The sequence below is a fragment of the Acomys minous genome (assembly GCF_964271855.1).
Source record: "Acomys minous genome assembly, chromosome: 12".
NCBI lineage: Eukaryota > Metazoa > Chordata > Mammalia > Rodentia > Muridae > Acomys > Acomys minous.
Window position 1 is genome coordinate 97798836 of NC_140493.1, and position 15828 is coordinate 97814663.

Sequence of the window (15828 nt, forward strand, 5' to 3'; positions counted from 1 at the left end):
ATAAAAATATTCTTAAATTTTTATACATATAAAGCCCTTGATCAGGGACTAGTGCTGACTTTGTCAGAACTCCGTGGGATAGGACTGTGATTTAATAAAAGCCTGGAGGAGGACTGACTAAAGAGTTTGAAGAATAAAATTATTGGGGCTGAAGAGATGGCTCAGCAGTTAAAGAGTTTATTCTGTAGTTATGAAAAGCCGACATGCCTTTAATCCCAATCCAGCAGACCTAGTGTCCTTTCCTGGCCTCTTCCACATGCGCATAACACAGTCTACATATGAACACATTAGTTTCTTCTTTATAAAACAATGCTAAATCAAATATATGTTATTTTGTATTTTTTAATCAGTTGGTGAAAATATAATGCAATTTAGGCATTTATTAGTCACACATATATAAAACTCTCTCAAAATCTTCATTTCTGATGGTGATTTTTACAAAACAGACTTACATATTACATTCTTAGCACAGGGGAGAGTTTTGCTATTCCAAAGCTAACTTTTGGGTAGGAACCATTCTATTAGATCTGTGAGTGTCTGGCTTGTGTTCCTGTGGAGGCAATGACAGGCCTTGTGTTGTATTTTTAGCATGTACTTTTTGTGTATATACATACACTAATATTTAAATTGTGACTTTGTTGTCTATAACTTTTGATGTTTAAAAATCTTTAATTCTTTCATAACTGATAGTTTTAATCCTCCAAAAATAGTAAAGGAGAATCTAGCCATTTAAATGACTGGGCCTTTTTAAAAGTAACTTTTTATAGAATCTTTTAGGATTAACTTTGAATCCCTTGGGGATCAATAATGGAAGAGGATTTTGAAGAACATGAACACAAGCTTTTGAAAAGCAGTATGCGATCCTACACAGTCATGCATTTTAGACCCTGGTACCTATGGGGCTAATGCACTCAAGTTGACTCCACTTCCAACTGATAGTTTGTAGCACTGCTGCTGTGCTAAGCGCTTTTGCCTTACCAGAGTTTAGTATAATTCAGTGTGAAAAATGTCAAAGTAACCCATCTAATGTTAACTTTCAAGATATTTAGCCCATCTTTTAAAAAAGGTGCTTAACTGAATAGTTGACTATAAGTTAATAATGCAGCTTAACCCACATGCACCCCCCAAAAGTCACTAAATAACATTTCTATCCCCAAATGGGCAAATGATGCACACCTATAATCTAAGCATTTGGGATCCTGACTTCAGGGCTAGTATGGGATATATATAGTAAAATCCTATCACAACTATTTTGAATATTAATGTTCTGAAAGTACAACTTTTAAGTTTATGAATATACTAATATAAATATTGAATGATTTTTATGGTATGGAATGTTACTATTCTGCGGGTTTCAGGATTAAATTTGTAACTAAGTGTGGGGAGCCACAGAGCCCTTTGTGGACCCCGCCTCCACATGGCGCCTGGCATGCAGCCGGAGCAGCCTCGATTTAAACAACCCCTTATTTGAAAAAGGCCCGCTACTCGCGAGCCTATCAGCGCATGAGACGTGTCTTAGTGTGATTGGCTGTTTGAGTGATATAAATGAGCGTGAGGGGAGTGGCTTGGGGGGATTTCGCCGAAGAGAAGAAGAAAGGCCTGAATAAAGCTGCTTAGGAGAAGAACCGGTGGTCGCGTCTTTCTTGCCAGTCAAGCGAGGCGCGACAACTAAGACATACTTTTTTAGCAATCAGTGTCAAGTTGGCATGGCCTACTTTGATTTTAGTATCCTAGCATTGTTGACTTCTTACATTAATGCTGAACAACAAAATGGTTGGTTTCCTTATTAAACTACATTAATATTTAATCACACTTTCAGTGTTTATCATGAGTAATTTTTATTGGATAAAGAAAACATTTTTATTATAGTGTAATTAAACTTTAAAACTTCTTTCAGTACTTTCTTAAGTTGATACTTGTATTTGAAGGCACAGAAAGTCCAGAAGAGAAAGTCCTTTCCTAATAAAGGAATAACCAGAGGCAGTGGACAATTACAATGTATGCTCAGACTTTTGGATATTAGACTTTAGCTTTTCCCATTTTCAGTGACTTTTAAACAAGACCCATCTCCTGTATAAGGAATGCAGTTGATTTTTTTTTCTAGCACAAAAAAAATAGGGTAACCTGATCTGAGTCTGACAGAGTGTGTCGTTCATTTAAGTGCTTCCATCTGTTGCCTGCCGTTCCCCTTACTCATGACCCCTCTGTGTTTCTCTCTTTCCCTTTCCCCTTCCTCTCCCCTCTGTTTCTCTTTCCTTTTCTCACCCCTCTTCTTTTCTGCTTTCCTCTCTCTTTCCTCCCCCCCTCCCCCCCTCTTTCTCCTTTTGTCCTTAGCCCCTCTAAGGAAGGCAAAGTTTGTTGAGAGCCCACGAATTCCAGAGTCCGAGCTTGGCTCCCCAACCCTCACTTCAGCTCAGAAACTGGACGTGGATGCATACTGCCCTGGTAAGCATGCATGCAGTGTCTGCTTTGAGAAGGGGAGGATTGCATCAGGCCCACCCAGCAGAGCAGCGCCTTGCATGTATACTATTCCTACAAACATGCTAAGTCTTAACATCTCACGACTGACTATGCTCTTAAAGGAGCACAGGCTTTTACTGTACACCTTGTTTTATTTATTTAGTTAGTTATTGATGAGAGTGAGTATTAAAAACAGCTTCAAAGATGAATTTCAAAATAATTTTGTCAGATGAAAGTTTTAGGATTATTTTCGTGACTTGAAATAATTGAAGACATGTTATTGTGACCATTTGCAGACAGGAACATGTAAGGTTTTTAGAATACCAGGATGAATCAAAACACAATTCAGGACCTTTTGAGGGTGACTTGTGCTTAATTGCTGTTGGGTTTCTCGGTAGTTGCAGAAAGTACTTTGCATGTTAGAAACATCACACTTGAATTAGATACCTGATCTTGACTCCTAGTGGACACTCACTTCCATAGAAAACTTCTTGTGAACGGCCTCCACTACATCCCTCCCGTGTGGGAGCCAAACTGCAGCAGGCTCATTATCAGTGTTAGATTCCTTCAGACTGGAGTGAGTTGCCTGGCAACACCCTTTACACTCTCCCTTAGAGTGAGTCTGTAGAATTGTGTCAGAAACGTTCATAGCTCTGGCTGAAAATACAGATCAGAATAGTAGTAAAGAACCTTGAGATACTTGGTTTAAGGGCTTATGGTTTATTCTTGACCATTAAAACTGATGTTAAACGACTGGAAAAATAACAACACATTTTCTTCATGTGGAGTGAGCTGGACAGAATGATTCCTACTTCAAAATAGGTATCATTTTCTGATCTGAACTGCCAGGACTATATATCACCGCGCCCAGATAGAACAAGCTTATGTAACACAAAACAGTATATGAAAACTTGGACCACACCCAGATAAGTAAAATGTATTTGACTTTATGAATCCATTTTGTAAGACCTTGGGAGTGTATCCTCGGGCTTTTCTTTCTTAAGTCAGTAAAAGTTTTATACTAGAAACCAGCTTCTCTGTTTCCCAAAGCAACAAAAGCTCTTCTGATGGCACTGCGTAAGTTCTTTGTCCTGTGTTGAGGTGCACTTCATAGCAAAAGGAATATTGTACTTTGCATTTATTTGTGAACTTCAGTGTTATAAAATAAATGCTGAATTCTATACTTTTTTCCTAAGCACTTCCTTTTACGACTCAGTACTCCATTTCCTTTCTTCCCCTCTCCTCTTTGTCTCATCTCTTTTTTTACACACACACACCCCTTCCCTTTCTCTTTTTGCTCTACTCCTTTGAGTCAGGGTTCTAACCCAGGGACTTATACAAGCTAGGCAAACCCTCCACCACTAAACTATGCTTCTAGCCCCGTCAGATGCTTTTATTTTTCTAGAGTCACAAGTCAGAGTGACTGTCAGGGGAGCGTAATCTTAGCACCATATGAATTATATCATGGATCTAATGTAGCTGTTCTGGCCATGAAGCAAAGTAGCTGTGACTTGGGAATGTCTGTGCTAAATCACTCTGGGCAGTCTTAGCAATGTGATTATTTATGCATATTTTCCACAAGCATGAATTCTTTGTTGGTAGAACCAAACTTCAGTTAAGGTTTTTAGAACACCAGGAAGAATCAAAATACGATGCCAGATGTTTATTACCATGCTTTGTAGGCTTCCTTTTAAAGCCTGAACCAGATTTATAACATAGAAGCTTTGTACTGATTTGTTCTTTTATAATAATGTTTTTAGATCCTCTAAAAAAATCACTCTACTGAGATAAGAGTGTAACCTGAGACTTGAAGATAGTATTATCTCTAGGTAGTATCAAGAATTAGCAAAATGAATTAAGGAGTACACATTAAACACACTTGAGATTTACAGAAGGCTGCCCTGGAGTGCAGTGCTTTGCCATGCTGACTCCATTGGTTCAGAAACAGCCTCAGATCTGGGATCTGTCTGCCCTTCTGCCCGTCTACCTTTCCCTGTCTTTCTCCCCTGTAGCAGCACAGGCACAGGCCTCCTCTCAAGTTGCATTGTCTGCCTAAAGATAGATTCTCTTACAAAAGGAACTCAGTTGTCTGTAGTCCTCTCCCAGGGAACCTCACCAACCAGGAAGAGTGACTGATAGAGGAAAGAGGAATAAGGCTGACACCATGCCTGGACATGTCACAGGATTCCGTTTAGTCATATTAAAGTTGTTTTACCGTTACATTTTTATTTACTCTCCCTAAATTGCCACATCACCTCTCCTTTCTCTGTGAAAAGGGCATATAAGCATATTGATGTCACTGGACATTTTTGGTACTTGTTTTTCTGCCTAGCATTCATGTAATACATTGCCTGCCTTCTCTTCTATTAGCCTGTCTACTGTCGCCTATTTCATAGACTCAATTATCAGAACATTGGAAGATAGAGAAGGTGATTGTTTTTTACTTCTACAAAACAAGTAACAAATCCATGGGTTTTCTATTTTTCAATGTAAGATATGCTAACAGAACAAGAAATTTATGTTATTCTATATTCATATATAATAATACAATTAAGGCTCATGGTTTTATCTACCTGTTTAACTCATTGCCTGCAAATTTAGGGAGCTATGTCTCATAGAAGCAACAGCTATGAACTAAAGCTTAGAGCAGTTGTTCTCAAATCCTAACAGACTTCAAAATTACCAGATCCTGCCCAAATACAGATTACTTGGGCCCACTCCCTAGAATTTCTGATTCAGTAGGTCTGATGCAGATTAAAATTTTGCATTTCTTAACAAATTCCCAGGTGATGGCAAAGCTGTTGGTAGAGGTGGTGTAAAGTCCAGTGTAGACTATTTACAAATGGTAGAGTAAGCAATACTGAAAGTCTATGGGGTATATTATATTACCCTTGACCTCTTGGGAATAATTGGCAGTGTTTTATACATTTTGAGCCAGAAAATAGATCTTTTGTGTCTAAAACATGTTTTTCTTGGTTTGCCCATCTGTACCGGGCTTCTGTGTATTTGTGTATTTTCTGTGTAGTCCCACATTGGAAAGCACGTTCTGACACTAAGCCATCAATATATAGTCTACAGTCTAAGGAAAGCTACTTTATGGTGTAGCTGGTGATCCATAATATTTGTCTAGTAAATTGAGGGCTTCAATCTAGATAGCCCTAGAGTCTTCAATGTCTAAGTTATTATAATTCCTCAAAATAAATTTGTTATATACACCTAATATTGGAATATGTAAATAAATGATGTACTTTGGCTCTACCTTTGCTGCCATGGGGATAATTTGTAGTGTCCCCATAACTAAACCACCAGAGTAAAGGATACTTGGATCACTGTGTTAGATAATTGCTTGATAGTGAGCAACCTAAGACCGAGAGTGTGAGTGACTTGTCTAGTGTCCATAAGCAGGATTTATTACTTCTTGAAGTAGACACCATATATCCCAGAAACACATTGCCCTCTAACCCAGTTATCATATACATCCTATGCACCTGCTTTATTATTCATACAGTAAGAAGTAGATTTTTTTTTAAAGCCAGGGTTCTCTCTATAGCCCTGGCTGTCCTGGAATTCACTCTGTAAACTAGGCTGGCCTTGGACACAGAGATCAGTCTGCCTCTGCCTCCCAAGTAATGAGATAAAAGGCATGCACCACCACACCGACTTGAAATTTTTATTTTAACATGTGATAAGAAAAGAACATCTGAAAAGAAGTAACCAACTGATGTCAGTCATTTCAATAGAACAATTCTCCAAGTAAGAAGGTGGACTTTATTGCTTGTTTATTTACAGTACTACCTGTTATATGTGTGGTTTAAAGCAAGTCCCTTAACCTTTCTAAACCTCAGTTTCTTTATCTATAAAAAAAAATGTAGATAATAGTCATAAATCAGATCAGTATGTACTAAGCATTTACCAGAATGGTTGGCTCACACAGAAATGTTTTAATATAGTGAAAACCCTGAAAATGTGGTACACAACTTTTAAGTATTTTCTAAATAATCACAAATGTTTAAAGTTTAGGGAGACAAACAGGTTGCAATCATTTTTAGTTAAACAAATGTCAGTGTATTTCAATTCTAATTTTTCCCTCACTTGTCATATGCTATAGTACATGCTGAATAATATATCTGTGTCTCAGTTTCTTGTCATAGTAACATAATCTATAATGACCTTTTTGTAATTTAAAGTCACATATTCATAAATATAGGAGTATATATTTATAGGGAAATGACCAGGAGAAAGCACTGAACTATATAATAGCGCTAGCCCAAGAGAAAGATGCAGATTATTAGGAGGTCAAAGTATGATTAGTGAGATGGTGCTAAAGTTAGCAGCCCTTAAATCTGGCAGGAGATGTGTTTGTCACACATAATCTAACTCATACGGTTTGCAGGTGTTGGTCAAATGGCTTTTGTCTGGGCTGTGGGTTGGCTGGATAGTTGTAGGGTTCATTCGGGTTGGACTGACATCTAGAGACCAAGGTTAAAAAGCCATCAACCAGCTGGGCGTGGTGGTGTACACCTTTAATCCTAGCAGAGGCAGAGGCAGGTGGATTGCCGTGAGTTTGAGGCCAGCAAAGCGAGTCTGGGACAGCCAGGGCTACACAGAGAAGCCCTGTCTCAGAAAACCAAAACCAAACCAAACCAAACAAACAAAAAAAAGTATCAACCAAAGAAACCATTCATTTCTTGGTGAATTATAAGAACACAAGAAGAGTCCAGCTATACGGCCATAAATTCATAATAATCTCATTATCTAAGTAAAGTCATGTGCCTGAGCCCAAGAAACTCTTGTAGAAATAAAAGTTTAAATTTAGAGTATCTCCTTTAATGGCTCCTCAGTTCTGACAGTTGTCAGGGTTTTCTCTCGTGCGCCATTCATTGCTCTTCCTCCCCTTTACTTATGGCCATGGGAACGGAATGCGGGTGATGCCTTAATAGCAGCTGCTCTGTGCGCGAGGAGGCTCTTGATCCTTGAGGAGCAGTGATTCGTGTAATCAGAAGCCATTTTTGTAAGAACAGGGAAAAGCTCTGTACCTTTTCAACACTTGCTGGGAGTTACTTACTTTCTAGTACTTTGAAAAGGAGAGCTTCAGGTAATCATGTAAGAGCTAAGAAATGGAAATATAATCCATTTTGCTTTGGTAGTTGGGGCAAGATAATCACTTTTTTGTACCTCTGTTAGCGAGATCACGTAGATTCATTTAATATTAGCAGAAAGAGCTGTCATATTTAAGTAAATGAGAAATCAGTAGTTTGTGATAAATGGATTGTGTAAATAACCTAGCATTGAAAGTGCTAAGGGAATGCTGAGAGTTAAAAAGGAAAGAAACAAGGAACATAATGGCCCGGTATTTGTGTGCAACCACCATGTTAGAAATACAGATTAGAGACTTCACTCATTTGATATTAGGTATTTGCTTCTTGGGACAATAATCATTTTTTCTCCCTGGGTATTGGCCACTTGAAGCAGAAGGTACTTTTCTGCAGGTGTTATAAACCTGCTGAGTAGAAAATTGATATTTTCAAAAATAAAAATTCATAAAATGTCTTCTGAAATATTCACTAGCTTTTTAAAAGCAGCATATTGTATTGCCTGTGTTATATTTATCACAGGATTTAACCTGCTGTGATTTAATTAAACTGTATTTTATTTCTTCCATCAAAGTGAATTCTTTGGTTAAAGGAACTCATTAAGTATATATCTAATTCTTAACCTATTGCTGGATGCCAGAACTTACCTGTAAAAAATGGTGTTTTAAAATTATGAAGTATTTGCCTGTATTGTCTATCATCAGATAACTCCAGTGAGTTCTGTTAAAGAGAAAATCAATAATCATGGGAGCAGGTGTAGCACTGCATGCCTCTGAGCCAACACTTGGAAGGCTGAAGCAGGAGGTTGATTAGGCTTGAGGCCAGCCTGGGCTACGTAAAAAGACCCTATTTCAAACAACCAAATACTTGGTAATCACATAGTTATTTTTTAATCATATATTTTAACATAGTACTGCAGTTGTTAAAAACACGGGCTCTTGAACCTGGCAACCTGTATTTAAAATATTAACTGTTGTTAAAATGATTCTGAGGCCTGAGCAACAAAAAATGTTGTCTTTGCAGATTTTTCTACCTGTGAAGTAGGATATTATGAAGATTAAATAATTTAATATATTTTACGCATATAGGAAGTTATCAAGTAGTAGTGGCTTAATAAACATTAGAGTTAACGCTATTAATACAGCCAGGAAAATGGTATTGTTTAGAAATAAACAGTGCTTTTTAAAGCATGAAATATTCTGCATTTAATCAGCTTTTATTACAAAGTATAGCATTTGTGTTGAATTAGAAAATCAAACAGAATTTTAATCTGAAAATTATTCTGTCTGCTCCTTTTCCTTAAGTCTACTGTTAATATCAAACTATTAATAGCAGATATAGCTTCTTCAAGTTCCTTTTCCACTTTCTTCTTTCTTCCACTCTCCTAAGATAACTTTGTTCATTTTTTTCTCCATGCTTTTTGTACTTTTGATTTGTAAAAAGGTTCTCATATAGCTTGGCCTCTCTCTCCTGTTGCTACTGTAATCACCAGAAAAGTATGAGAAGAAGGCTTAGTAATGCTGCAAGAGTATTGAATGTGTTTGATACCCAATGGGAAAATCTTATCTAAAAGTATTATTTTTAATTTTTGAGAGTGGAATGGTCACCTTTTATATCAAGTTTCTCTGAAGGCAGGAGAGAGAATAAGATCCAGAATACAACTGGAAAAGTTTCATTTCTTGTAACGCTCTGATTTAAATGTGTCTCTAAAAAACTCATTCAAACTTAGGTCCTCATACCAAAGGAGTGATTCATTTCCCAGCACACTGATGGTCTATTTTAATCATAATACATTTTGTGCATAATTTCCTTAATACAGGTCCTTTAAATGGAAGATCTAGACTTTTAAGGTATTAAATTTATCAATGTTTAATATCCTTTATTTGAACAACTTAGGTAGATAACAAATTTGCAACGTATAATACTTCCTTTTTCATAGGTTTCACTTTTTCAAAAGGAAAAAATAAAAACACTATTTTACCCTGAAAATCAGTGTCCTTTGTCCTTAATCCATTGTTTATGAATTTTTTTTAAAAAAAAATTAAGATGCAACATTACAGAAAAGTGTCTGAATTAATTCCTTGTTCTGAAATCTTATGCCATGCATACACCACTATACAGATGCCACCAGACTGTATGCATTTTATAAACTTGTATTCAGACATTTCCTCATGCTTCCTCCATGTCCTTACCCACCATAGCATCTTTTATTTGTTTCACTGCCTTTTCAGCTTTATATAAATTAAATTTTAGTATGTATTCTTGGTTTATTTGTTTGTTTTGTTTTGTTTTGTTTTGTTTTGTTTTGAGACAGGGTTTCTCAGTGTCACCCTGGCTGTCCTATACTCACTTTGTAGAACAGGCTGGCCTCAAACCCACAGTGATCCACCTGTCTCTGCCTCCTGAGTGCTGGGGTTAAAGGTGTGCACCACCACGTCCTGCATACTATGTAAGATATTTTTATTGCTGTCTTATTTCATTGTCCATTATGGATGATTGATTTCAGGTTTTGTCTATATGAACAATTTTCTGACTGCCTTTTTACATATACTATTAGAAAATCTTGCTAATAAGATGCTAAAGTATAGGTGTTGAAGAATGTTACAAATTTTAAATTGTATTTATTTATTTAATGGGAGGATGTATGTGTGGCAGGCATATGGAAGCCATTTCTCAATTTTTTAAATTCACTTTACATCCTGGTCATAGCCCCACCCCTCCTCTTCTCACAGCCCCACCCTTTTCCCCTCTCCCACCCCTCTCCTCCCTTAGGAGCCCCCCCTTCCCATCCACTCCAGCTCATAGTCACATCACAACTGTGCATGTCCTCTTCCCTGTGGCCTGGCAAGGCAGTCCTGCCAGGGGAGTGACCAAAAAGCCAACATCAGCATCCATGTCAGAGACAGCCCCCTGCTTCCCTTACCAGAGGATATAGCTCATTAGCTATATCTGTGTAGGGGGCCTAGGTCCAGTCCATACCTGGTTGTTGGTTGGTGCATCGGTCTCAGCAAGCCCTTCTGAACCTGGCCCAGTTGGTTCTGTTGGTCTTCTTATGGAGCTTCTGTCCCCTCCAGGTCCTTTTCTTCCCCCCACTTTTCTAGAAGACTCCCTATGCATGGCTCAGTGTTAGGCTGTGAGTCTCAGCATCCGTTTCGAACCACTGTTGGGTGGAGCCTCTCAGAGGACAACTCTGCTGGGCTCCTTGTTGCAAGCATAGTAAAGTATCATTAATAGTGTCAGAGGTTGGCTCTCTCCCATGGAGTGGGTCTTGGGTTGGGCCATTCATTGGTTGGACGTTCCCTCAATCTTTGCTCTATCTTTATCCCTGCACATCTTGTAGACAGGGTAAATTTTGGGTTGAAGTTTTCATAGGTGGTTTGGTGTTCCCCTCCCTCTACTAGGAGTCTTGTCTAATTAGAAGGGTGTCCTCTTCGGTCACTATGGCCCTTGCTACTAGGAGTCTCTGCCAGAGTCCCCCTCATATTCTCCCAGGAGCCTACTCTTCCTTAGGTGTCCAGCTTGTCACAGAGATGCCCCTACCCACAGTTTCTCTATTCTTTGCAGGCCTTCTGTCCTCCGGCCTCGGCTCTCCCCTGGTCAGATCTCTACCCTCATGTCTCTTTGCGCTCCCTCTCCTACCTTGTTCCCTCTCTTCTGCCACTACCTCTGTCTTTTCAGTTTCTTCTTTTGGGAGATACTTGAGCATCCTTCCTTGGATCCTCCTTGCTACTTATCTTCTTTGGGTCTGTGCATTGTAGTATGTTTATCCTGTACTGTATGGCTAAAGTCTACTTATGAGTACATACGATGTGCGTCTTTCTGGGTCTGGGTTACCTCACTCAGGATGATCTTTTCTAGATCCATCCATTTGCCTGCAAATTTCATGATTTCTTTGTTTTTAATAGCTGAGTACTATTCTGTTGTGTAAATGTGCCACAGTTTCTTTATCCATTCCTTGGTTGAGGGGCATATAGGTTGTTTCCAGTTTCTAGGTATTATGAATAAAGTTGCTATGAACATAGTTGAACAAATGTCCTTGTTGTATAGTAGAGTGTCTTTTGGGTATATACTCAGGAGTGGCATAGCTGGGTCTTGAGGTATAACTATGCCGAATTTTCTAAGAAAGGGCCAAATTGATTTCCAAAGTGATTGTACAAGTTTGCACTCCCACCAGCAATAGAGAAGTGTTCCCCTTTCTCCACATCCTAGCCGGCATGTGCTGTCACTTGAGTTTTTTATCTTAGCCATTCTGACAGGAATCTGAAAGTCATTTGATTTGCAGTTCCCTGATAACTAACAACATTGAGCATTTCTTTTTTTTTTTTTAATTAATTTATTCTTGTTACATCTCAATGGTTATCCCATCCCTTGAATCCTCCCATTCTTCCCTCCCTCCCATTTTCCCCTTATTCCCTTCCCCTATGACTGTTCCTGAGGGGGATTACCTCCCCCTCTATATGATCATAGGGTATCAAGTCTCTTCTTGGTAACCTGCTGTCCTTCCTCTGAGTGCCATCAGGTCTCCCCGTCCAGGGGACATGGTCAGAGGTGAGGCACCAGAGTGTGTGAGAACGTAATATCCCACTCTCCACTCTACTGTGGAGAGTGTTCTGTCCATTGTCTAGATCTGGGTAGGGGTTTAAGGTTTACCGTCTGTATTGTCCTTGTCTGGTGCCTAGTTTGAGTGGGACCCCTGTGCCCAAATCTGCCTATCATAATGTTCTACTTGTAGGCTTCTAGGACCCTCTGGGTCCTTCTACTTTGCCTTTCTCTCATGAATCTCACATCTAGAGTCCCACTAGAATGTCCTCTCCTCTGTCTCTGTTTCCTGGTAAGTGAAGGCTTTCGTGGGACATGCCCGTTGGGCTAATATGCAGATATAAGTGAATATATACCATTTGAGTCTTTCTGCTTCTGAGTTAACTCACTCATTATGATCATTTCTAGCTTAATCCATTTATCCACAAATTTTGGGAATTCCTTGTTTTTAATAGCTGAATAGTATTCCATAGTGTATATGTACCACAGTTTCTTTATCCATTCTTCTATTGAGGGACACTTAGGCTGTTTCCATGTTCTGGCTATTATGAATAAGGCTGCTATGAACATGGTTGAGCAAATTTTCTTGCTGTGTGCTGGAGCATCTTTTGGGTATATTCCAAGGAGTGGAATAGCTGGGTCTTGAGGAAGCCCTATTCCCATTTTTCTGAGATAGCACCAGATAGATTTCCAGCTCAACCTCCTTAATCATCAGGGAAATGCAAGTCAAAACAACGCTGAGATTCCATCTTACACCCATCAGAATGGCTAAGATCAAAAATTCAAGCGACACCACATGCTGGCGAGGATGTGGGGAGAGAGGAACACTCCTTCATTGCTGGTGGGAATGCAAACTAGTACAACCACATTGAGCATTTCTTTAAGTGCTTCTCGGCTATTTGAGATTCATCGGTTGAGAATTCTGTTTAGCTCTGTTCCCCATTTTTTAAATTGGGTTATTTTATTTGCTGGTGTTTAATGTTTTGGGTTCTTTATATATCTTAGATATCAGCTCTTTGTTGAATGTAGGATTAGAGAAGATCTTTTCTAAATCTGTAGACTGCTGTTTCATTCTGTTGACAGTATCATTTGCCTTACAGAAGCTTTTCAGTTTCAAGAGGTCCCATTTATTAATTATTGATCTTAGAGCCTGAACTGTGGGTTTTCATTCAGGAATATTCATCAGTGTAATTCACCATACAAACAAATTGAAAGAAAAAGTACATGATCATCTTATTATATGCAGAAAAACCTTTGGCAAAATCCAATACTGCTTCATGATGAAAGTCTTGGACAGGTTAGGAATACAAGGCCCATACCTAACCATAATAAAGGCTATGTGCAGCAAGCTGATAGCCAGCATCAAATTAAATGGAGAGAAACTCAAAGCAATTCCACTAAAATCAGGGACAAAACAAGGCTTCCCACCCTCTCCATATCTCTTCAATATAGTACTTGAAGTTCTAGCCAGAGCAATAAGACAACTAAAGGGGATCAAGGGGATACAAATTGAAAAGGAAGAAGTCAAAGTATCGCTATTCACAGGTTATATGATAATACACATAAGTGACCCTTAAAAAGTCCACCAGAGAAGTCCTACAGCTGACAAACACCTTCACCAGTGTGGCTGAATACAATATTAATTCAGAAAAATCAGTAGCCCTCCTGTACACAAATGACAAATAGGCTGAGGATTAAATTAGGGGAAGGATAATAGGTCACCAAGGAGAGACTTGATACCCTATGAGCATATACAGGGGGAGGAGGTCCCCCTCAGTCACAGACATAGGGGAGGGGAGTAGGGGGGAAGCGGGGGGAAGGGAGGAATGGGAGGATACAAGGGATGGGCTAACAACTGAGATGTAATGAATAAATTAATAAAAAAATGTAAAAAAATAAATTAGGGAAACAACATCCTTCACAATAGCCACAAATGATAGAAATTATCTCAGTGTAACTCTTACCAAGCAAGTCAAAGATCTGTATAACAAGAACTTCAAGTCTCTGAAGAAAGAAATTGAAAAGACTATCAGAAGATAGAAAGATGTCCCATGCTCATGGATTAGTAGGATTAGCATGGTAAAAAATGGCCATTTTACCAAAAGCAATTTACAGATTCAATGCAATCCCCATCAAAATCCCAACATAATTTTTACAGACCTTGAAAGAACAATTCTAAACTTCATATGGAAAAATAAAAGCCCAGAATAGCTAAAACAATCCTGTACAAAAAAAGAATTTCTAGAAGTATCTCTATCCCTGACTTTAACTATACTATAGAGCAATAGTAATAAAAACTGACTGATAGTAGCATAGAAATAGACTGATTGATCAATGGAATCAAATTGAAGACCCAGAAACAAACCCCCACACCTACGGACAGTTGAATTTTGACAAAGTAGCCAAAATCATACAATGGAAAAAAGAAAGCATCTCTATTTCTCAATTTTTCTTCATTGGATTGTTGATTTGAGGTACAGGGATTTATTTTCTACATACAGTCCTCTGTTGGTTGTATGAATTGCAGTTATCTTTTTAAAAATTTGGATGTCCTTTAAAAATATAAATGCTTCATGAACTTGTGTGTCATTCTTGCACATGGGTCATGCTAATCGTCTCTGAATCCTTCCACTTTTAGTATATGTGCTGCCAAATTGCAGTTGTCTTTAGCCACTTGTAGCTCTCCCCCCCCACCCCCCCTTTACTAGTGTCTTATTAGTAAACTTTACTTTGCCAAATTTTCTTTCTGTTGTTAATGCTTTTTGTGTACTAAGGAGGTTTTGGGTCTGGAGAGATAGCTCAGAATGTAAGAATACTTACTACTCTTGCAGAAGATCTAGTTCAGGTTCCGGTATCCTCATCAGTCAGCTTCCAAGCATCTGTAACGCCCTGCACATCTGAGGACAGCCTGCAGGTGAAAACCCATTCAGATTGACTTCATTGACCTAGTTCAGACTTGGGGAACTAGGTGTTAGTGTATTTAAAACATAGTACAATCGGGGAAAACGTTTCCAGGCAGCAGTCATTTCAATTCCAAGTGCACAATAAAGCTTAAGTGTGACCATGTGACCATGAGGGTGGGTTCTATAGCCTGGAATCTAGTGTGGTCTCTGACCTGGATAGCGTAGAGGTCAGCAGTGTATAAAATACTGTGACATCTCCCCTGAGGATAGGTTCTGTTAACTCTGGGAGTTAAGATAACAGTCTAGGGAGGGAGTGTCTAGAATAAGCTTTTTGGGAATTTCAGTGAGGTCTGCTGCCAGATAGCAGAAGAGTCACCGGACTGTTAACAGTTTCCACTTCCAGCCTTTTGGCCAAGAAAAGAGGTATTTTATCTCCTCCATTGAGAAGAGACCCCTGTGTGTTTAACATCTATGGTTTCCTAAGTAATCTTTAGGCACAAGAACCATTGTGCCCCCAACACACACACACACACGCACACACACACACACACACACACACACACACACACACACACACACACTCAAATTTAAAATAATAAATAATTTTAAAAACAAACATTTGCCTAGCTCTGTATCATCTATTGTATTATTTTCCAGAAGCCTTGTTGTTTTACCACATTTATACCTGTCTTGATAGCTTGGCTAAACATGTGACAAAGCAACTTAAGACAGGAAGAGTTTGCTTTGGCTCATGATTTTGAAGATGTCATCCCATCATTGCAGGGTGGTTTGTAGTAGAACTGTTCACATCATGCAGCCAAGAAGCAGAAAAA

At 38.7% G+C, this 15828-nt stretch overlaps 1 protein-coding gene across 12 annotated transcripts in view; it reads left to right on the forward strand.

Annotated features, from left to right (window-relative positions):
• TANC2 (tetratricopeptide repeat, ankyrin repeat and coiled-coil containing 2) overlaps positions 1-15828 on the forward strand; it is a gene marked incomplete at its 3' end in the record, with an annotated part of 287236 nt that overhangs the window by 128110 nt on the left and 143298 nt on the right. For 7 of the 12 annotated variants that reach the window (XM_084748481.1, XM_084748489.1, XM_084748486.1 and 4 more), the window contains one exon: positions 2335-2445. The exons of the other annotated variants lie outside the window; for them this stretch is intronic. In XM_084748481.1, coding sequence (XP_084604607.1) covers positions 2335-2445 — 111 coding nt within the window. The remainder of the gene's footprint in view (positions 1-2334; positions 2446-15828) is intronic. 12 annotated transcript variants of the gene reach the window in all.